The 23,244-nt window shown below is 39.4% G+C and overlaps 1 protein-coding gene across 4 annotated transcripts in view; it reads right to left on the bottom strand.

Annotated features, from left to right (window-relative positions):
* The window catches only part of UTRN (utrophin), a 504,099-nt gene that overhangs the window by 236,116 nt on the left and 244,739 nt on the right, over positions 1–23,244 (bottom strand). For all 4 annotated transcript variants that reach the window (XM_028510941.2, XM_036024842.1, XM_036024843.1 and 1 more), the window contains 7 exons: positions 21,200–21,335; positions 19,737–19,886; positions 16,656–16,731; positions 14,416–14,630; positions 12,097–12,214; positions 7,500–7,705; positions 5,806–5,960 (listed from right to left, as the gene is read on the bottom strand). In XM_028510941.2, the coding sequence (XP_028366742.1) occupies positions 5,806–5,960; positions 7,500–7,705; positions 12,097–12,214; positions 14,416–14,630; positions 16,656–16,731; positions 19,737–19,886; positions 21,200–21,335 (1,056 nt within the window). The remainder of the gene's footprint in view (positions 1–5,805; positions 5,961–7,499; positions 7,706–12,096; positions 12,215–14,415; positions 14,631–16,655; positions 16,732–19,736; positions 19,887–21,199; positions 21,336–23,244) is intronic.

Genomic DNA, 23,244 nt, shown 5'->3' with positions numbered 1-23,244 from the left:
AAACAATATTACAGAAGAGGAAAATACAGAAGATTATCATTTTTACACTTTCTTCTTTGTCAGTTTCCTTCCTAGCTCAGAAGGGAAAACTAAAAATGAAATGCTAGCAAAGAAAGGAAAGGAAACAGGCTGAATATGAAGGTTCCTTTCAGGGACATAAGGGAGCTTCTGAGAGGGTACATCCCGTTGGCTGGCCCAGATCTCGGAACCTCATACTGGTGTCCAGGTTGGAAGGGTAAGGCTCCTGGCACTTTTCCCCTAACCCCACTGGTTTGGGAGTGACAGCTTCCACAGCATGCATCGCAAGGACACAAAGACTGCGCCTGGTTGATGTCAGGCCACAGGACACAATCTCAACATAAATGTCTTCTACTGATCATTGTTAAAAGGTATTGGCCAAATATACAATGAATAAACGCTACAGAATAATGCTTCATGTTTATTACTCTTTAGGGACAATAAACAACTACCACTGCAAAGGTAACGACAGAAACAATGGAAGTTTCAAAATGTACAACAAAAATAACTGGAAAAGCATCCAAAAGTAAATTCAAGTTTTGGGAATGCGATCTGTTTTCAAAACAGTCAAGGGCTTCACAAGCTCAGCCTCTACTAGAGCCTTTGTAAACTGCGTACATCCCACATGTCCAGCTGGCCATTTTTAATGAGGTAATGGACATTAATTAGAAAGACAGTGTCATTGCAAAAGATGAAAATAAAGTTTCTTTACTAGATTAATCCGTATTTGTGGCTCTCACATGAAATAACTGCATTTTTAATACTATACCCTTTCTTTCCAGGATGGTTAGGCTTCTGCTCAGGCAGAAAACACTTAAATGCAGTGTCAATTCAGCTCCTGCGATGATTTGACTAAATGCTATGGTCCAAATGTATCTGTCTTCCCCCAAATCATATTTTGTCACTTTAATATTCAATGTGATGGAACGCAGCCTTTGGGGGTGATTAGGTCATATGGGCAGAGCCCTCATGAATGAGATAAAAGCACTTACAAAAGAGGTCTGAGAGAGTTCCCTTACCCCCTCCTGCCAGGTGATGCTAAAACAAGAAGCCTGTGACCCAGAGGAGGGTCCTCACCCGACCTCACTGGAACCCTGGTCCTGCACTTCTGGGCTCCAGGACTGGGAGAAGTAAATACTCTTGTATCTAAGCCCCCCAGTCTGTGGTTTTTGTTACGGCAGCCGGAACGGACTAAGACACTACCTGAGAAAATCACATATTCTAACGGTGCCATCTGGTAATAAATATTTAAAGTACCTACACTGTATTCAGTAAATCAGATAATCAGCCCTTTTATGATTAATGAGCATAGAGACGGTTCAGAAAATGACTCCAGACAAATGACAGAGTGACTCAGCCGTTTGCTAACTTCACTAGCTCTGTAAGCAGGCAGCAGGGCAGTGGGTTTCTAAGGAGGACATCGCATGACAGAGCACATGATGATAAATCTGGCTAATATTTGGTTGAGCATACTACATGTACAAGAAACGTTTACACATAATTTTTGATCTTCACGATACTCCTACGCTTAGCTATTCTCTCCACTTTAGAACCAAGGAAAGTGAGACTCTGTGACTTGAAATAAGGGGGTCAAGGGTAGTGGTAAGTCACACAGATGGGAAGTGAGTATGCTGGGATTTTAAACAAGGATCGCTAGGCACCACAGCCAGTGTGCTTTCCGTTCCGCCTGCACAAGCCGAGGGCTGCCTTGGAAGAGGCAAGGTGGAAATGCAGCTTCTGGTGGGGAGGACAAAGAGAAAATGCATACTAATGAACGATCTCCAGGCTAGTCTTTAGAACATAAAGTTACGTTACCTCACTTCATGTACAATATTTTAGCTCAAATAACTGTGTGTATAGATGTTTCTATAAAAGCATGTGTGTATACATGCATATACCTGTATCTATACACATTTACAGACACACACGCATGCAGACACACAGGCACTCCAGGGTTAAAATAGCATTTCAGGACCAAATCAGGCATCTACACTCCAAAAGTTACTATGAACACATTTCAACTAATGCAACTAATGCTTTCTCAATTTGTACTAAAAAAAATTGCTAATTGGCATTAAGAGATATAAAAGAGCCCTGGCTGGTGTAGCTCAGTGGATTGAGTGCCATCCTGTGAACCCAAGGGTCGCTGGTTCGATTCCCAGTCAGGGCACATGCCTGGGTTGCAGGCCAGGTCCCCAGTGGGGGGCACACGAGAGGCAACTACACATTGATGTTTCTCTCCCTTTCTTTCTCCCCTCTCTAAAAAAGTAAATAAATAAATATTAAAATAGAGATATTTTAAATAGAGATAAAAGAAAAAATATCACAGGTTAAAATGGTACATCAATTAGTTTAAAATGTTAGAAACAGACCTGTTGTATACAGAATCCAAAATATTAGGAGCCAGCTATGTTTCAGAATTTAAAATTTTTTGTGCATTAGAAAACTATTATGCATGTATCTATATGACATATTACCCCCAAGTAGAAGCTGAAGCAGCAAACACATTAATATTTCTGCACTTAGGAACAAGGCTATTCACACTAAGCAGGATAAGTAAAGACTATAATAAATAGCCACATGTCAAGGCAAAGCTTTGCCTTGATATCTCAGCATATTGGATTTTGGCACTACAGATAAGGGATTGAGGACCCGTTACTGTGAATGGCCAAATTACTTAGGCCAATTGCAATTCACCGAAAACATTTCCTTTGAAAGCTGATATTAAACTTCACACATTATCCCTCAATAACAATATTGCATTGGCAAGTTTAATAAGCCTTCACCCCTCCAGCACTTGGCTGCCAATGATGTATGTTTAGAGTACAGCTGGGAAATCAAAGGTGAGCCACGGGACAAGGCCTCCAGGAAGCCATTACAGAGGGCACAATGGCCACACACTGGAGAGTGTGGCATGATTCATAACTGAGGCCCCGAATCTTTAATCGGATCTGGCTTCTAAACTCAACACAGATTAACAATCACTAAGTGGAATCACAGACAGACCCATGAGGTGAGTACACGGAGCAGTCGCCAGCAACAACTGATGTTCTGATAACAAAGAAGAAGAAATAAAACTGGTTGTCAGGAAGGTAAGAGCCTCCTCACTGCAAAGACAGAAAGGTTTGGGCTCCCATCCCAGCTCTGCCCACACGAGCTGGGTGACCTCGGGCACTCTGTCACATCTCTCTGCTGCAGTGTATCCGCCGATGTGGTTTTGATCACAAATCAGCCTGTCCCCTAGGGTTGTTGTGAGGAGTCAGTCAAAGAATGCCCGTGAGGGGTTTCGCACAGTGCCTGACCATGAGAAGGCACCCAATACTTGCACACACTAAAAATAACGCACAGCGTCTCACGTGCTGCCTAAATACATTCACTGTCAACTCTTCAGAACCCAGAGCACGACCATGATTTAGTACAGAAAAATGTCATCTGAGCGACGCTGGGTGACTTTGAACATGTTCTTTAAACTTCTGCAAGCCCGAGGGCATAGATTAGACCGTGCATTCTTCACAGACGTGATAAGGTGTTCTTAGGCGGACAAGGTGAAGGAGGGGAGTGGAAAAACGTTTACTCTAAGTATAAAGCACAACATAGTAGCATAGTAGCAAAGCATAGTAGAAGCATGCCCATGGCATGAAAATGTCATGAAGACAGGTACCTAAAAAGGCGTCTTAGGGGGTTGTGAGTATAATTAGGGGTCGAGAGATACTGGTTTAAATGAACTGTAATGTTAAATACACCTCTTAAAGTACCTTAATTCTATCTTCACAACAATAGGGCCAAGAATCCAAAAAAAGGTTAAATATTAGTTCAAATACTTTGTTTAAGAAGGCAAAGAAAGATCTATATATTTTAAAAATATCTGAAATTGAAACAGTTAAAAATTGTACACATCAATGTGTTTAAAGAAAAAACCTTGCCAACACACAAAAACCCCAGCTGTCCCTCACGGAGGGACCCTGGGAGCCGCAGTTTCGCTGTGTTTCTCCTGCTTCACATATAAGAGTACACCTAAATCACATCTAGACATTAATATATTCAGTTATTTCCCCCCAAAATGAAGAAACAAACACGAATAAGGACAACTCCTTGTGCCCACCACACAATGGGAACAGTGTGGCTGTCGTTAGCTGTGATAAATGAAAGATCCCCTTGAAATATAATTCATGTTTAATTGCCTCTTCCATCTAACCTAACTACTGCTGTAGTCTGTCTTCAAATATTTACAAAGTAAAAGCAAAAAAAGAATTGAGGGTGCTAAATGAAGCAGGCTACACATCTACATGATCAATTTTTCAGGTATTGTTTACAACAAAAATAAAGTCACGACTTATACATGAAGTTTTGGGAAACGGATGGTTAACAACCACCTCTTTGAGTGTTAGTTGTTTTTTTAAACTGAGGTATAAATGACATATAATTTTGTACTAGTTTTAGGAATACAATATAATAATTTGATATATGTAAAGATTGCAAAATGATTAGCACAGTAAGTCTAGTTAATGTGCATCCCCACAGTTAACGGAGTTTTTTCTTGTGATGAGAACTTTTAAGATCTACCCTCTCAGCAACTTTCGAATACACAACACAGTTCTGTTAGCTATGGGCGCCATGATGCACCTTCCAGCCCCGGAAGCCCCAGAATTTATTGATCTCATAAGTGCAAGTTTGCACCTTAAAGTTGTTTTTAACTCACCTTCTTCCCTGCCTTAGTCTGGGGATCCTTACTATACCCGAATGGCCTGCTATGACAAAAGGACTGTTGTATAGACTGCTACAAAGATCAGTATTCCAGCCACATTCTGCTTTCACCACTTACGATTTTCTGTACTTGCTACCCCAGTTTTATTTCCTCCAGAACCCTAGAGGGCTCATATACTGCCCTCATGATTTCTTTGGGTTTTCCAAATATCCTCTTTAGAAATTCTAACTAGAAACTGCCTTCCAAAAATGTATAAAGCACCTCCATGTCAAACTGTTATTAAATGCTTGGCCATACTTGATTACCAGTGACATATATCCTATAGTGTTCTAACAGTATTCATTTTACTCACTGAAAAAAATAAATGTGTTTTGATATCTTTCATAGCTTTCAAGCACTTGCATTTGAATATATAAAGACGCATGAGAAGCCATAACTCTCTTAGACACAGACGCACAGCCCGCACTATGCAGGAAGTAAACACAGTTTTCCTGATGCCGAATATAAATATGCCATCTTAAAGAGATGCTAACCACTGTTTACAGGTCCTCAAATCCTAGGTGTTCAAGTGACAGAAAAATCTCTCTTATAAACCCATATGCTATTTTAGACTGTTCCAAATACACTGACAAAACAGGGTAATGGAAAGGAAAAAAATAAATTAGTTAAGCCCTAAATACACACCGCATATGCCAGGAGTCTAGTGAAGAGGATCCAGCCAAACAGCACACTATTTTAATTAACACTGGGGACAATGTCACCCTAAAACAACTGTGAAAACCTGTGTTCCTTACCATCACAGTGCTACGAAATATACTGCAGATGGTATACACTGAGAGCACACCAAAAAATCAGAACACTTAAATAATCATTGGCAAGGCTCAGACTTATTCAAGGAAAATCTCCATTGTAGAGTTTCAAGTAGATATTGTATATACATTCTGTATGTAAAAATAGAAAAAAAACATAATAAAATGTACTTCTACTAGTTACATATTTTGGTTTGTTTCTATGAGAAAGCCAAAGCAACCAAATTCTCAACTGGACAACACCCACTGCCCTGCCAGGGCGTTAGCGTTTACCTTTGTTTCAGGTTGATCCACGATGTTTTTAAGTACTCGGTGGTTTCCTTCACGTTCCTCGTGTCATCACTACCATAGTCTTCCAGCAGCTTCTGCAGGACGTTATCGAATGCCATTACGATACCATCGCCAGGACTCAGTTCTTGAAGCAGTATCTAAGGTGTAATTTCAGGTGTCCTTGTTAGACTTGGTGGCTCAGGAACTAGTATTACCGAAACGCTGGTCCTCCCGGCAGGTTTTCACATATGTTAGGCACATTCCAAAGGAAGAAAGCAAAGTACTGGACCAACTCTTGCATGCAAGTTTAAACCAAAATAATTACTGAAGTGAAAAGAAAACTGTTTAAGAAAGTGATCAGGTACATAGCAAATGATGTCATCTTTCCCTCTTTTAGACATTTAATTTGCTCAAAACATTTGTCTCTTTTCATTCCTTCTACTACACATCTGATCCTTATGGGAGCATGCACTGTATAGGAATGAAGTTACTAGAGAACCCTCCTATGCTTAGAGAAATGGAAAGGCCCAACAATATGGAAGTCTTCCATCTCTTGCCCCTCGATCGCTGTGTGTGTTTACAAAGTTAACTGCTTGAGAGGATGCAGCAGACAGGCAAGGTTCTCTGAGAGTTGCTTGAACAGCTAAATTGAGGCTGAGTATGTCCATTGGCACTGGCTCCTTGATACACATTTTTAATCTCTGAGAGTCCCTGGATTGAGACACTCCCCATAAAATCTGAATGACAAATGAAGTCCCTTTAGTGCTTTTTTGTAGCCATTGACAGAAAAATCTACCCTAAAGTTTCAGAAGAAAATAACCATTCGTACTGATAAGAAAAGAATAGTCTGAATATGATGGCCAAAGCACTGACATCGCTTTTAATTGTATTCCTTTAGTGAAGTGTTGGGGGTTTGGCTAATATTATCTTTGCTTCACTTGGTGAAAACAATCAGCAGGTAAGCAATAAACACAGAGACTGATCCAGGAAATCACAACACCTGGTCACTTGCTTTTTAAATTATAACCATGGACAGTCTGTAACCATGGAGTTCTGTGTAAAGAGTGGAAGCATACTTTCACGTTTTAGATTTTGATCCCCACATATTTGTAATTACACTCTTCACAAATTCACACTCGAGTCTTAGGCTATCTGAAGGACGAATAAATGTTACACCAAAATATAACCTAACAACCATAACCTCTATTTCAAGTTCAATACCATCAACTCTGTAACCAAACTGATCACAAAAGGCACCTGCTCTGATGATATTGATGAAATGGTTTGGTTATAAAGGTATTAATAGAAATGAAACTTATCTGATTGGTTCCTGGCAGTAGTTCTCAGATGAAAGTCTCAAGAAACTTTGTAAGTACAATAACCTTCAGGGTAGACATGAAGGGGACAAAGGAAGGGTTCCTGCGACCCTGAAATGTTCTCTTTCTGGATGCTGGTGTGTGGGTGTGTTCCGTCTGCAAGGAGTCAGTGAGCAATAAATCTAAGATATGCGTGCATTTCTATTTGTTGTGCCTCCAGAAAATGTTCCAAATCCTTCCCAAATTCCTTATATAAGTTTCAACGTGCACTCTAAGAACTTGGGAAAACATCATGACAAGAGTTCTAAAAATTACAGTAGACAGAACAAAAAATTAGATCCAACAAATCCATACTGCCAAAAAATATCTAAGGAGCCTTACCTGATTATCAGAGATTTGTTTGATAAGCGGATCCCTCCGGGCTTGCTGAAGAATGTAGAGGCGAGCCTCGTATTTTCTCATAAGCTCCTCGGTCTCTTCTCTGTGGTCATCCCACTGAAGACTGTCAATCACCATGTCCTCCAGCTGCTGCTGCCGCAGCTCAACGCCGTGCTGAGTGCTGTCCCACTGGTTCTTGACCTTCTCCACTGGAGGAAGCACGATAAAAAAGAATTCCAGAAAGTGACTATCGGGAAAGGGAAAAAACACCTGATACCAAATGTAGTACAAACAAGGCTATCAATAGGAAAGACAAAGGAGGAAAGTTGATACACACATTTGTTAAAGAAATCTCAATATGTTGCAATATACAACTGATTTTTCCTGAAACCATTCCTGAGGGAAAATTCTCAGATTAAACTCTATTTTAAGAGCACTAAAATACCTCACAATTAAAATATCTGCTATTACAAACTGGTAAAGCAAAAAGTTATAAGGAAAATAGTTTCCTCCCTTGTTTTATATTTGCAGGACCCGGTGTGAGGGAAGTAGACGCAAAAGCACTGTGTGGGAATCTCAGACACAGCCACTCACCATCTCAAGGGAGCTGTGCTAAGGGAGCCTTGATTTTGAAGGAAACCTTTCACACTTGTTTTACTACAGCATTAAACCTCTCTAAAAGGAAGCCTTTTTCTGTGTTGAAGTTCAAGAGAAACACTAAAAATAAAGTGGATTCAAGTTCTACAAACCCAGCAGCTTTTTATCATGAAAAAAATATTGGCTCTTTTCTGCTCTCTTTTTTATTGTGTCCATTTCTCCTTCTTTCATTCTCTGTCTCTCTCTTTTTTTAATTTTTTGTTATTTTATTACAGTTATCCTAATTCTTCCCCCTTCACCCGCCTCCTCCCATCCCACCCCCTGCTCCCAGCAGTCAATTCCCATGCTGCTGTCCATGTCCATGGGTCATTCGTACATGTTCTTTGATTGGTCATTTTGGCTTCTTCCCACCATTATCCCCCTCCCATCTCTCCTCTGGTCACTGTCAGTTGTTCCATGTTTCCACGCCTGTGGTTCTACTGTGTTCATTAGTTTATTTATTAGTTTATTTTGTTCATTAGTTTATATTGTTCATTGGATTCCTCTTATAGGTGAGATCATATGGTAGTTGTCCTTCACCAGCTGGCTTATTTCACTTAGCATAATGCTCTCCAGTTGCACCCATGTTGTCATAAAAGGTAGGAGCTCCTTCTTTCTTTCTGCTGAGTAGTATTCCACTGTGTAAATGTACCACAGGTTTTTGGTTCAGTCATTTTCTGATGGGCAATTAGGCTGTTGCCAGCACTTGGCTATTGTAAATTGTGCTGCTATGAACATTGGGGTGCATAGGTTCTTTTGAATTAGTCATTCAGGATTCTTAGGGTATAATCCCAGCAGCAGAATCACTAGATCAAAAGTCAGTTCTGTTTTTTGTTTGGCTATTCTGACTGGTGTGAGGTGATATCACATTGTTTTTAATTTGCATCTCTGATGGCTAGTGATGCTGAGCATCCTTTCATATACCTATGGGCCCTCTGTATGTCCTCCTTGGAGAAGTGTCTGTTCAGGGCCTTTGCCCATTTTTTAACTGGATTGTTTGTCTTCTTGGTGTTGAATCATATGAGTTCTTTATATATTTTGAAAATCAAACCCTTGTCTGAAGTGTCATTGGTAAATATGGTCTCCCATAATGGTAGGTTCCCTTTTCATTTTAATGATGGTTTACTTAGTCATGCAGAAGATTTTTAGTTTGATGTAGTCCCATTTGTTTTTTTTTTTTTTCCTTTATTTCCCTTGCCATAGGAGATATATCAGTGAAAATATTGCTACATGGGATATCTGAAATTTTACTGGCTAGATTTTTCTCTAGGATTTTTATGTTGTCACAACTTATATTTAAGTCTTTTATCCATTTTGAGTTTATTCTGGTGTATGGTTAAGTTGGTGGTCTAGTTTCATTTTTTGCATGTAGCTGTCCAGCTCTCTCAATACCTTTTATTAAAGAAACTATTTTTATTCCACTGTACGCTCATGCCCCCTTTGTCAAATATTAATTGACCATAGAGACTTGGGTTTATTTCTGGGCTCTCTATTCTGTTCCATTGATCTATGTGTCTGTTTTATGCCAGTGCCAGGCTGTTTTGATTACAGTGGCCTTGTAGTATAGTTTGATGTCAGGCACTGTGACCCCTCCTACTTTGTTCTTCTGTCTCAAGATTGCTGAGACTATTCAGGGGACATTCTCTGCCTCCTTCTCTCTTCCCCTTCTCTCCTCTCCTCCCTTTCCTTCTTTCTCCTTCACATTTTTAACATGAAATTAAGAAAATAAAGATGTAAGGAAACAAACTTCCATTCGATTAATTCAAGGGCAGTTCATGACCTTGAACTGAAGTCAGTAAGCAAGAGCTCTGAATATCTTCAACAACCCATTGATAACAAATAGATATAAAGTTAAAAATAAACTTCTAAAAGATATTTTGAATGCCAGACAGACTGAAGGGCTGTAGTTAAGTACCAGGCCAAGAAGAACTTAACTGCAAAATAACATTTCTTCTGCTAAAACTTTTGGGATAATACAGCGTTATAGCAAACCATTAAAGCTATCAATTTAAGGTTGCTCAGAAAGCTAAAAATTTTACTTACATAAAATAATTCTTAAAAATCATTCAATGAGATCATTTATTTTACACTGCCTAGATAAAAGTTTAAATGAATTGCATAAGGTTTTAACTTAAGGAGAGGACAAATCCATTGTAATGTTCTACTTGTCAGTTGCAGAGGTACAGGGAGCGCTTACACCAAAGCTGCTACGAACAGAATCCTTAAATACTGAACAAACAAAGATAACAACATCAAGCGACAGCAAATACCACAGGTTTGTCATAAAAATAAGCAACTTACCCTATTAGTTGGGAATAAGAACTAAAAGCAAGCTGCTATGGCTAGTACACGTCAGCTGAGAATGGTTTTTTATATCATAAATAGTGACACAGACTATGTAGCGTCTACACAAGAAAATGGAGAGAAACCAAAGAGAGGGAGTTAAATTGGAAAGGGAAGATATTTGGGAGAAGAAAAGTCTGGTAAAAAACCTTAAAAGAAACTTTGGACAAATAGAGAGGTGGTGGGGGGAAAAGTAAGACGGTAGAAAAAGCCAAATGGAAATGGCTTTGGATAGAGTTTGGTGTCACTGGAGTAGAGAAGGTGGGACATGGGGTCCTCTGGAGTTCCATGACGTACACAAACTGCCCATCGATTAATAATAAAAGGAAGGAGAAAGAAGGAAAAGGGCTGAATCAACAGAAATAAACCAACATTGTAAGACACTAAAAGTTCTTTGCTAACTCACATCTTATCACAGCCCTTGCTGCCACATTTAGTTTGAAATCAAAATACACTTTTTATAGGAGAACTCGTTAAATTTCTCCCTTGAGAAATATTAAACAAGGTGACAAAATACATTCCAGTTTATAGTCTGCCGCAACTTAAGTACATAAAAAATCATTTGTATTGGGCACGGTGGGCGGCCCCGGAAAGGTGCGTATTCACCATCTGTGGCGGGGCGAGGAAATCCACAGTGAAGTCGTGGGGGAAAGATCACAGCAGGAGCTGAGGACAGAAAACACCAGGGGCCAGAGGCAGTGGGAAAGGCTTTCCACAGGGAGGGACGTTTTATTCGCTGAATACATTTTTACCTGGGGAAAAGGGTTCAGGAGCAAAAACTAACGCAAATAAAAGTAGGAGAATAAGAAACGTCAGGATGTTTTAAAGGGTATGTATGGAACAGGACAGCGACAGATGGAGCCGAGGGCTGCTGTGGTAGGAGACGGGGTGATGAAAGTAGACTGTGACTGTCCCTTCAAGCCCCTAGAGTGTGTTTCGGTTTCAAAATAAACATGGCAACAACAAGGTCATTGGAACAGATGAGGTGGCAGAGAATTTTCAGTGTTTCACAATGTTGGTCTATTTTTTTCGGAATGAGCCATTTTACTTCTTTCTCCCTCCTTTTATTAATTATCAGATTGCTTGTGCATATCCATTCTTGGGGATTTAGACTTTGTTTTATATGAAATTTAAAGGCAGAAAGTAAATGGGAAGCAAAACTCATGGCTGTGGTGGTTTTGTTTGTTTGTTAGTTGTTTTGTTTTAGTTTGTTTTTTAGCTAAAGTATTTCCAAGTTGCTGCCAGGCACAGAGGTACACAGTAGTTGCTCAATAAATATTTTTGGAATGAATTTGAGAAGAGTTACATGACATGATAAGAGCTGGTTCTAGTTAATGAATTATAATGGAAGAATAGATTTTCATTCCTATAGGTTTCTCTTCTTTGTTTCCTTGGTTCCTTCAAAAGAAATACTAACTTAAAAGCAAATAATCCAATGAATCAGTAAACACTTAAAAGTAACAATATTAATTCTTTAAGGAATTCATAAGAGAATTGTGACAATGTTCACAAGAAATAACACGAGGGAAAGCTATATTCATTTCTGATAGAATAATCTTTGAAAATATGTGTGAGCATTTTCAGTGTAAGTGGATGATGAGAGAATTTTTTTTGAACTTACATTTTTCTGTGATTGCTGTTCTCACGTCTGAACTGGAAGCTTTGTTTTTCAAATTCTGAGCCAGTGTAAAAACACAATCTAGCTGAGGATGGCGCTGTTCCAAGTCAGCCTTTGTGATCTGTTTAAGAAGAAATGATTGTTAAGATGGGTTAATAGGCTGTATGGTAAGAATACTGCAGAAGCAAAGCCCGTGTGCTGACATCAAAGTTGTTGTTTTTCTCTTAGAAGAGACAGTGAGGCATCTTCGATGTGGCAAAGGGCAGGATTTGGATTCAGAAGTCCTAGGTTCAAATCTCCTCTCTGCCACTTGTCATCTAGGGCACCAGGCAAGGCACTTCACCTCTCTGTGGTTTTGTTTCCACAAAAAATAATAATAATAATAAATTCATTCAGTTCAGCTACATCAAGTCTGAGGAGATTAAATGAAAAAAAAAAGGTCCCTTTAAAAAACTAAAAAATGTTCTAAGAAACATCAGCAGAGATTTCTGCAGACGATACCTTGCGTATCGATCCTACATCAGCTATGAAAACAAACTAACATCACCTACAGGGGTGGGGGAGGTATTAGAGAAACACTAATTGAAATCACTGCAAATTAAACAATTTTAAACAAAAAAAACCTGTTGCTCTATTGTTTATCACTTAATACTGACAAACATGGGAGAAAAGTTAATATCAGAAAAAACAGTGCATTTTAGTACAGAACTAATAAATAGCCATACACACTATTTCCAAAAGGTACAAACAGTATGGCAAAAATTAGAGAATCTCTTTCTAATCTTTTAGCTCTTCTTCCTGATGAATTCACCAATTTTGCAGATTTTGATTACTCCTCCATTGTCATCTATTATTTCCAAGTAGCTGATTCACAACTTCCAATCCCGAATCTCAGAAGTGTAGTGAAGGCTGACACTTCCTTCTAAATGGCAGAAGAACCTCTCCACACAACGTATCTGAAACTGGATCAATCACACCCTCATCCACGTTCCATTTCCTCTGTTCCTTATTGCTGCTAACTGCAACAGCATCATCTCAGCTGCCCAGAAAGGCTCTTTTCTTTGTATTAAGCACCTTTTGTACTATTCCCATTCTTCCTATGGAAGTAGAGCATTGTTAACACATTGTATGCGGGAAACCTATTTATACGTTTTACATTGACTGGTGGTAGATTGTGCGATAAAATCTACCCTCAAACAATGCGTTACTATTAGCCTCCAGCCACAATTAAAAAAAAAAAAAGAACAGGTGCATGCCCACTGCTTACACACGGGAAGTCCAGAGGGTTTTGCAAGCCCCTTCAGAGTGAACTTGAACTGCCTCTTTGCCATCTCACTTCCCACTATGCTTCCTTACTGCACAAATGTTAACCCAATGTCCCTCCTCCTCCCCAATCTCATGTCTTTAGTCACTCTGCTCCTTCCACCAGGAATGCCATTTATGTGTCTCTAGATGCAACAATCCCACATTGTCTGCCTTTTGTCACTGTGGAAGCAGCTCCCTTCCTCATCCAAGCTCCCCTGACAGGCCGCTAGTACCTGCCCCGTGCCCTGTACCAGGCACTCCGCTCTGCCAGGGAGACGTGCTCAGTTGCACGTGCTCAGTGCCTCCATCTCCGTTTGGGCCTATTTGCAAGCTGGGATAAATGGGGTACCTACCTCAAAAGGTGGTGAAGGGGATATGTGAAAGAATACATGTAAATTACTTAGAAAAATGCCCAGCACACATCAGGCACTTAATAAAGGTTACCAATTGCTGTTATTATTCTATGATTCATTCCCAATTTCTATTGAGTATATTCTTTTCAGTATCTCTACACAACACACAGCCCAGAACTTAACATATACTGAACATGAATAAGGAACTTTACCAATTGGCATTACATACATACATATATATATAATATATACACATATATAATTATAGTCAGAAGATTCTCACTTCTAATGTCAGCAATTAAACATATAAGCTCATTATGAAATGTAAGTTGAAAAGATGCTTCAGAAAATTATCCTACATCACATTAGGCATTAAATGTAACACTAGTTTACATTTATACTGACGGAGCTAGATTTACAATACCAGTTTTAGATTTTAAAATATACACTGAGCCTACAACTGAAGTTGGGAGGGGTGATCTTACCGACACAGCACAAATGCGGGGGAAGCTTTACTCTTCAGAGCTAGCCTGAGATGGCTGTTTGACACATAAGGAGTTTTTAAAACTCACTCTCCCAGAGCTTAGGATAAACAAAGGAGATCCGGACACATCTTGTCTACCCACGTGCTCTCATGACAAGGCTTTTTACACTGTGCACCTACTTTCATCCTGGAAACTGTCTTATTGATCTCCTCTACATCCCCGACAGTAACGATGTTGGATTTCAGCATCTGGTCGATCAATACCAGCCAGTCGGCTAGTTCTGTTATCGTTTTATCCAGATCAGCAGGAATGGAAATTTCTGAAGCACGAGGAGACTGAACAGGAAGCTCGGAGGCAGAGGATGCTAGCACCACCTTTTGGACACCAGGATGAGCTGAAATTGAAAATGCAGCAAACCATTAATTACTCAACCAACAGCCTATTCTAATGGGCTGGTGCAAGGGTGACTTGTGTCTGTGTGTTATGTAAAACTTAGATTGAGTAAAAAAATGGTAAGAGTTTTTATTTTCTCATAGCAAGGTGGCAACTGTACTTCCTTAGTGTGTGTGCCTTTGGTAGCTGTAAAGCCGACTCTCACAATATTCTAGGGCAGAAACTACTCAGAGGTAACGAACAGTGATACCAAGAGAAAATAAAATAAAAAATACATTGACAGGGAGAAAATTAGCACTGTTATTTTAGTTTGTTAAATGTTCACTTTAATCGTAAAGCTAACTTATTCAGAGCTTTCTGTTCTTTTTGACTTAACTTTATAACATGAGCATTAGTAATTCTTGATACACATCATTGTGAATGCCCGTGTAACAATCTGGATATATTCACTGTTAGTTAACTCTTTCCTACAGCTGCATTCTCAGATGGCTCCTTACATTTTACTTTAAAACAACGTACAAGGGACAACTTTTTGCACATTTCTGACTAACACCTTAGTGTTAGAGATTTGCTAAAGTCGAATGACTGGGCCAGCAAGTATTAAAAATTTTAATGTATTTAACACGTGTTGCCAAACTGCTTCCCAGACTCGCAGCAGCAGTGTGTGGAACCCGGCAGACCCGCATCCACACCAACGATGTTCTGTCTCAAGGGATAAACACTCGGCTTTCACCACTGTCTTCCTCGACTGTGTTCTCTTTCTGCTTCCTTGCCAGGTTGCATGAGCTCATTTGTCCAGGGAAGAGGAGCCCTTGCCCTATTGCTGAAAACTTTCTAGTTCTGGATTTCTCATGTATTTTTCTTTTCTTTTTAGCATGTAGATGTTGTCAGACTTGGGTGATCAAACCCATAAACCTGTCACAGGAGATTGCTTTTCTAGAACTTTTAAAGTTAGAGACCTTATCTTCTTCAAACACTGGATAAGTATGTTTTTTCTTCATTGTCTGTGTTTGTATTGTTTTCTTTTTCATGATGGAAGGCTGGTTGTTTTTCCTTAGTTTTATATGAAGTAGTTGAATTAATTATTGGACCCATCTGGAACCCATGTAAGCATCCAGTATACTAGATGAAGCTTAAATAATTTTCTAAAAATAATACAGTCCATCTGTAAATTCCGGACAATTGAGCCAAGCACAGTCCACAGAGAGAGAGCAGGGCACAGGCGTTCAGGGAGCTCGTGAGGCAGGTGCAGCGGCTGCAGCACCACAGCCTGCACTCACATCGGGACAAGGAGAGGAGGAAGTAGTGACATGTCTCTTTCTCCACATCTGAGTGTAGGCATTCGTCAGTAAACAGCTCCCCTGGGATGAAGAATTGTTCCACTCCCCGTCTCCCACCTGGCTCCAAGGATACCTAAACCTTTGCTCTCACTCACAATCTGCATCTAATTACACCTTTCCCACAGAACATGTCAGCGTAACAGTTACAGCTGATTTTCTGAAAAGCTGTACGTTCCCAGCTTCCCCACCAGGCCTCGTCCCTTCCCTTCAGTGGGCCGTCTGGAGGCCCAGGCCCCACTCTCGTCTCAGGAAAGGCAGGAAGTCTCATCTACCACCATGCCTTGCGCACACTGAGCAGTCAGATATGTGCTGGGCTTAAAGAAGACATTCTTTTTGAACACTGAAAATAGAATAATACCTGGCTGGCATAGCTCAGTGGATCGAGCTTGGGCTGCGAACCAAAGTGTCGCAGGTTCGGCTCCCAGTCAGGGCACATGCCTGGGTTGCAGGCCATGGCCCCCAGCAACCACACATTGATGTTTCTCTCTCTCTTTCTCCCTCCCTTACCTCTCTAAAAAATAAATAAATAAAATCTTTAAAAAAAAAAGAAAAAGAAAATAGAATAACAAATCACAACTGGATTGCGTTTCTAAGGTTAACGTTTTCTCTAATTCATATATGATGTTCATCATCAGAATATTCTGCTATGCTTACAAAAACCTGGTAAGGAATAAACTGCATCCTACCAGTAACTCTGGTGGGAGAAACAGAGCAGGGCGCCGGGATGTGTTCCTTCAGGGCGCTGGGCACGTCTCTGCACACCTACAGCGACAAAGAGAGAAGAGTGAGCTATAAATAAGGATGATTGTATTTTCGAAAGAGGAAGTGTTACTCTAAAGCAGAGCTTTGCCACTTCTCTTCCCACTCAGTGCCTGCGCTTCTGCTTCCACCGTCTGTCCACTGCACTCTCACGTGCGCCCCCACTGCACCAGCGTTACTCCCAGAACGCCATCCAGTCCTGGGCTGCCCTGGCACTTTGCAACATTCAGTACTGCCACACTCCCCCGCCCCTTGCATTCTGTGACTCTTCTGTGCTCCTGACTTTCCTCCCACCTCCCTGCCTGACCTTCGAACTATCCTTGCCTGGCTCATCCTCCTCTGTAGCTAACATACTACAGGCCTCTCTCTGTAGACCCTGGTTTCTAATGATTTTGTCTGCCATTCAGAGTTTCAAGATGCAGAAGACTCCCAAAAACATGTCTTCGGTCTGGCTCTCTCTGGCAACTGGATATTCAAACATGCCCACATCCAAAGGCATCCTCTGTCTCCCTGACATCCCCTTCACAAAGGGGATGATGAATTTGTCTCCCCAGATCAGCAATCCTGGTCTGGGGAGTGGGTTTGCTCAGAGGAGTTGCTTCACAGCCCCCAGGATAACTCCACCCATCTCTACAGTCCAGCTACAGTGAGCTTTCAAAATGTAACTTTCTCCTGCTCAGCACCCACTGATAGCTGCCCACTGCCCTCAAGGTGATGAACTGTGCTCAGGACAGAGCTTAAAATCCTTGTGATGCACAGGGAGGTCTCCGGGAACGGACGTGTGCAAGCATCTCTCATCGTTCACTTCATTTTGAGCTACTTCCAGGGCCCTAGCGCACTGTGCTCACTCTGTCTCTTCTAGACAACTTCGCCTGCTGCCGCTTCTCTGTGCAACACCCCTCCCCCACTCTTCATCTGGCCAATGCTTCTTCATCCTTTACAAATGAGCTTGGAAATGGCATCCTCCACAAAATCATCCATGGTTAACCCCTAGAGGCAGGTACGTGCCCTATTTTTTTTATACTCCTATGGATCCCTCTATGGTATAATTGCTCGTCCACCTGTCTCACCACTATAAGCTCTTTGGGCCTGAAGGAATGGCATACTCTTTGCTGTATTCCTAGTCCTTAAAACGGTGCCCAGTGTAAAGTGAAAATCCAGTCAAAACCTATTCAGTGAGTGCATGACTGCATGAGTGAATGTAATACCCCAGAGTAGTATTGTCCAAACTGTGTTTGTTGAAATTCTCAGCACAGTCACCATCGCTTATTCTCAGATGTTCATAATCCACCCAGATAGAGTGAAATTGATGTGAAGTTCTGGGGTTAGGGAAGCACTGGCTTTACCCAACAAAGTGTCCCCCATGCCCCGTCCTACACAACACCCACGGACACCCTCTGAGTTAAATAAATATGTGTGCTCTGACTGAGTAGGCACAACCTAGGCTTCACATGTGTGACACAGGCCCAACGTGCCCAGAAAACAGTGTAAGGGTGACAGAGTAGCAGATAAAGTCAGACAGACAGCAGGAAAATGTGGGACATTCGGGGACTTCCTGGTGGTCACAGGAAGGATGTTAGCCTTTACTCGAGTGAGACAGAAAACCACTAGTGGGCTTTTGCTCAGAGGAGTTACTTGATCTGAACAATGTTTTAACAAATATTTTGGCTGCTGTGTAGAGAAAAGATTGTCAAAGGGCAAAGAACGAAACAAGAAGACCCGTGAGAAGGCCTTGGCCGTGATCAAGAAAAGGGATGTCGGTGGCTTGAAACAAGTTCCTGGAAATGGAGGTAGTGAGAAGCAGCCAAATTTATGAAACCTTTAAAACCCAAGAAAAATGGAAAGAATTGTACAGGGAACACCCATGCGCCACTCAACATCTGCAACTGTCAAAATTTTGCTGTCTTTGCTTCATCATGCCTCTACCTAGCCACCCATCAAACCACACACCAAATGGATATACATTTGGAAGAAGTTAATGATGGTGATTCCAAGGTTTAGTTTTTCTATAAATTGAGATATAATTCACATACCAAAAGATGGACTCCAGGGCTTTCAGTATAAATGATAATAAATATATAATTACCCATAGCTGAGGTGGGAGAATTATATTAAGGCACAGGGGGTGGTGGAGCTCAGGAGCTCCACTGTGAAAGTTGCTTTGAGATGCCCATTACACATCCAGGGGGCGCTGTCGAGCCGACAGATGTGTACGCGAGTCCAGAGCACGCAGAGTGGTCTCCGCCAGAGACACAAATGTGGAGCCATCAATATCAGCGACTCATCAAGACAGTAATTCTCAACTCAGGACGCTAGATCAATAAAGCTCCTGAATGATGAGAGCAACGATAACGGACTCATTCTAAGAGGACGGAGCGCGGAGGAAATGACGGAAACGGGGTCTGTCCGAACCAGGAGCAGACTGCCAGTGCGCCACACAGAGCTCATGCTCTGCGACCGGGTGTGCCGGCCCAAATACATGGAAATCTGCAACTTCATCTGCCTTTAACTATTTCGACTACAACAACAACAATAATAATAATATTGGTGTGAAAAAAAGGACTTTATCTTTGCCATATTTGTAGCCACGTGCCATTACATTCCACTTGGGACCCAGTAAATGTGTGTTAAATGAATAAAACCATTAAAAATATACCTATAAATGTTGCAGTCAAGTACAACATCAGGAAATTATTTTATTGTCTTCATCCTCAGGATATAATTATTGGCACTTTATTGCCTTATTCTAATATATATTTGTTATTTAATGTGGAATGTAACATATAAATCCCATAGGCCAAAATGTACATACAATAAAAAGCATTTTTTGAGAATATATGCTTCTGTCCATGACAGAGTCAAAAAATAAAAATTATAAATATTAGTAAGCATTATTAAAATGTGCCCCTATTTGAATATCCTTAAAAGTAAAATATTTATGTGACCCTATTTCTTTACAACAAAATTAATAAATATAAGAAAGGCACCAGGCAATTCTTAATGCCCACCTTATTCCATGTCGAATTTACATTTCTTAAGTTTTCTGAAATCTTTTCTCTTTCGTGTAAACTCAAGCTTTTATCTGAGAGCATTTCCAACTCAGTTCTATTCAGCCATTTGAATTTTTCAGCTTGTACATCCATCTCCTGGTTTAAGTCCTAAAGGTGACAGCAGAGAGGTGAGATTAGAAGGTTTTCATACTAGAGAAAGTTCAAGAACGGTATTAGAAAGTAACATAGTTTTGGTTAAGTATTTTACAAATGTGGACTTTTAATTTCTTAAGTGGAAAATAAATTTATAAGAAGCCTCAACTTATGTTACCACACTGTAACTGGTAACAGAGTGAGCACCTACCTGCAGTGTGCACCCCATGCCCAGGGGCTCCCCACCATCTCTTCGCAGGGTCATATTAAATCACACCTACACGGGGAATGTAACCCCCTGTTCTCAGGTGACGGAAACCATGTCTGTTCCCATGAAAGACCAAAAAGAACCAACCAGCATAAGCCTTTTACACATCTGTCTCTACCTTATCTGTACCTGCCCTAATGTACTGCCCCACCCTTTGTGACGGCCTCCATATTCTTTACAAAAGTGATGTTCCAAGAAAACTATTGAAACTTTCACTTAAAATAGGAACAAGTTTGTAAGATATTTATTGTCACATTGTGAAAACTTACCATTTCCCACGTAACATTTTTTCATCATTACTAATAGTTTCTTTCCCAAAATGCCTCAATCTTACTCCTTTAGATGAAAATCTCTTTCCAAATTCGTGGGCATTCTTTTAGGCATACTTTGATGCATGCCCATGTTTTTATCCACATAAACACTCAACTTTTTAAAATAAAAATATGAATTCATTATGCTTATTGCTTAGCAGAAGTCTTTTAATTCCTAACACAAAAATATGAAATGTATGGATATTTGAGTATATATATACCTAAATATCTTTATATGTTTATATATGATACAAATAAATGACTATAAACAATCCTTCTTAGTTGTAGAACAAAAAAAAATTTGATCAATGCAACCATGACACTAAGTCTAGCATAACCTGCAGTGAATTATTCTCAAGTCACTTAGATTTTCTTGAGTTTCTATAAAAACTCAATCTTATAGATAGTAATCACTAATTGTCTTCTAAAAGCAAAAACTTTACTTCATAGCAACATTATATTCTATAATGATGAAGTCTGTTTAAAATATCCTAAAAACCTGAGGTCAAATACTGAGACCACACGATTTATCATTTTCATGTGACTGTAGCCTTACCTCTGCAAGAACAGAATACAGCTGCTCTTTAAAAGAAAATTTAAGAAAAAAGATATTCCTCCTTAAAGTGTATCATATATACCACAAAGCACAAAGTTTCTTCCCCTGTTCTTCTCCTAATATTTTATCTTATTTCTAGTGTAAATGTTCATGCATCAAAAAGTATTGCCAAGTACAGAGACAAACCACTTACCGCTAGTTCTCTCAGGTTTTCTTCCGGGTCGGTGGTTGACCTCTTTTGCACAGCATCCTCAGCCTTTGTTAACCAACAGGTAACCTCATCTAGTCTTTTTTTGTATTCCATCACCTGCTTACTTTCTCCTTTGAGCCTGAAAAAATACATTATTGAAATATCTTGAGAAAACTTATCCAATTAAGCAGAACACCATATATTTACTTTGGACTAAATGTACCACAAAAGAAATAACTCCTGATAATTATTAATATGCATTTCAAATGTGTCAATGTATATATTCAGCTATATTGACGATTGTTTGATGATGTAAGAATTCTTCCCTCCTTAAATTCAAAAACATGGAAACTAAATATTATCTTCTCTTATGAAAATTACATAGATACTTAATAGAAACAAATGGTAAGCTAGATACTACTGTACAACATAATGGACTTTTTAAAATACATGAAAAGTGTCTTGATCTAAAATTATAAGAAAAAAACACATAATTCTCTCTGAGTACTCCATAGAGATAGAAAGGCATCATCATATGACATATTATTCGCATTAGGTGGCAACTATTACTCTAATTCATTCACAGAAAAGAAAGAATAAGAACAGGGCAAGACTCTGAAAGTGGACATTTTTACAAGTATGAGAAAATACAAGACAACGGAAATTTAGTTGGCTCATTAAAATAAGTCTTATGTCTAATATAGCCAAGCTATTAAAAGTATCTATTGTAGAAAATAAAGCAAAAGTTTTAAATGACATAAGAAAAAATTGTCATTATGAATATAAAAAGGGAATTGCCTTAAGCAGATCCTCTAAATGTTATAAGAATAACATTTATAAGTGTATAAACCATATGTCAGAAAATGAGAATATGATTAGAACTCATATGACTAACATGATTATATATTTTTAAGAAAGGGTTTGAAAGCTATTCAGAGCTTGGAGGTGGTATCTTATTTTTATAGCTGCTGCTACTAGCTGCCGATTTAAAAATAGAACGCAATTTTTAATGAATTACATTGTGTCATCTCCTAATAAAAATTAACATTGTTATGGCTATGACTGTATCTTTTTAATCACAAAAAGATATAACATAATGATGAAATATGTATAATAAAATGCTAAGTGAGTATTTATATATTTAGTAGAGAATCAATAACATTTGAAAGAATTTTAATATTTAAAAAAGATTAATGAAAAGCAGAAGTTTCCATTTTTAAGTATCCATCAGGAGAGAACACTACTTTAAAATTAAGAACAAGACAAAAATCAAGTAGTTAAGTAGTACAATTAGTAGTAGTACTAATTGTTAAGACTAACAATAACAAAACAAGTAATTTACCCTCTGTGTCAAAGAGTACTTAACTAAAATGACAACTCTAGAAACACCAAAAATCCTATTATAAATAAACCTGCATTTCCAAAACAAAAGTCGGAATGTAAATTTTTTATGTTTCCTGCTCATGACCAATTTAGTGTTTTTGCAACTGTATCTATGAAGGAAAATTAACATTTTCAAGTTATCTCAACCACACAGGTTCCACTCACACAAAATTTTCATCTGCAAAGTAGCTAACATTTTAAATGTTATCCCTAAGAATAAAAGCAAGTCTTAGATTCACATTCAAACAACAGATAACAACTGTTCTCTGTAAGGAACACCACCGTAAGTTGTTGAACCACGCAAGTATTTCACTAGAGGTCGTCCATACAAGACAGAGTGGACTGTGTGCTCTCTCTCTCTGTGACTGCGATGACAGGGCACAGATGACCCCAAGTCCCAGCGTGGCCCCAGGTTAAGATGAGTGACTACCTGAAGTGAATTTAAACATGAATTTACGAAAGTAAACATCGTTTTAGTGCAGCCTTCTTAATGCAAGATGTGGGAGAAGAGATGCATCCTTCTTCTCTCTTCCAAAAAAAATGAGTAAAGTAGGTATTTCCTTCACCTTATTAGTTCTGGGAGCAATAATTACTACACTCTACAGCGACTGATTTGAAAATCTTTAGGGGAATTGCTGCATTTATTGATAATAAACACCATGCCA

This window comes from Phyllostomus discolor, chromosome 4 (assembly GCF_004126475.2).
Source record: "Phyllostomus discolor isolate MPI-MPIP mPhyDis1 chromosome 4, mPhyDis1.pri.v3, whole genome shotgun sequence".
Taxonomy (NCBI): Eukaryota; Metazoa; Chordata; class Mammalia; order Chiroptera; family Phyllostomidae; genus Phyllostomus; species Phyllostomus discolor.
The sequence above is the reverse complement of the archived record's forward strand: the minus strand, read 5'-3'. Positions and strand labels throughout refer to the sequence as shown.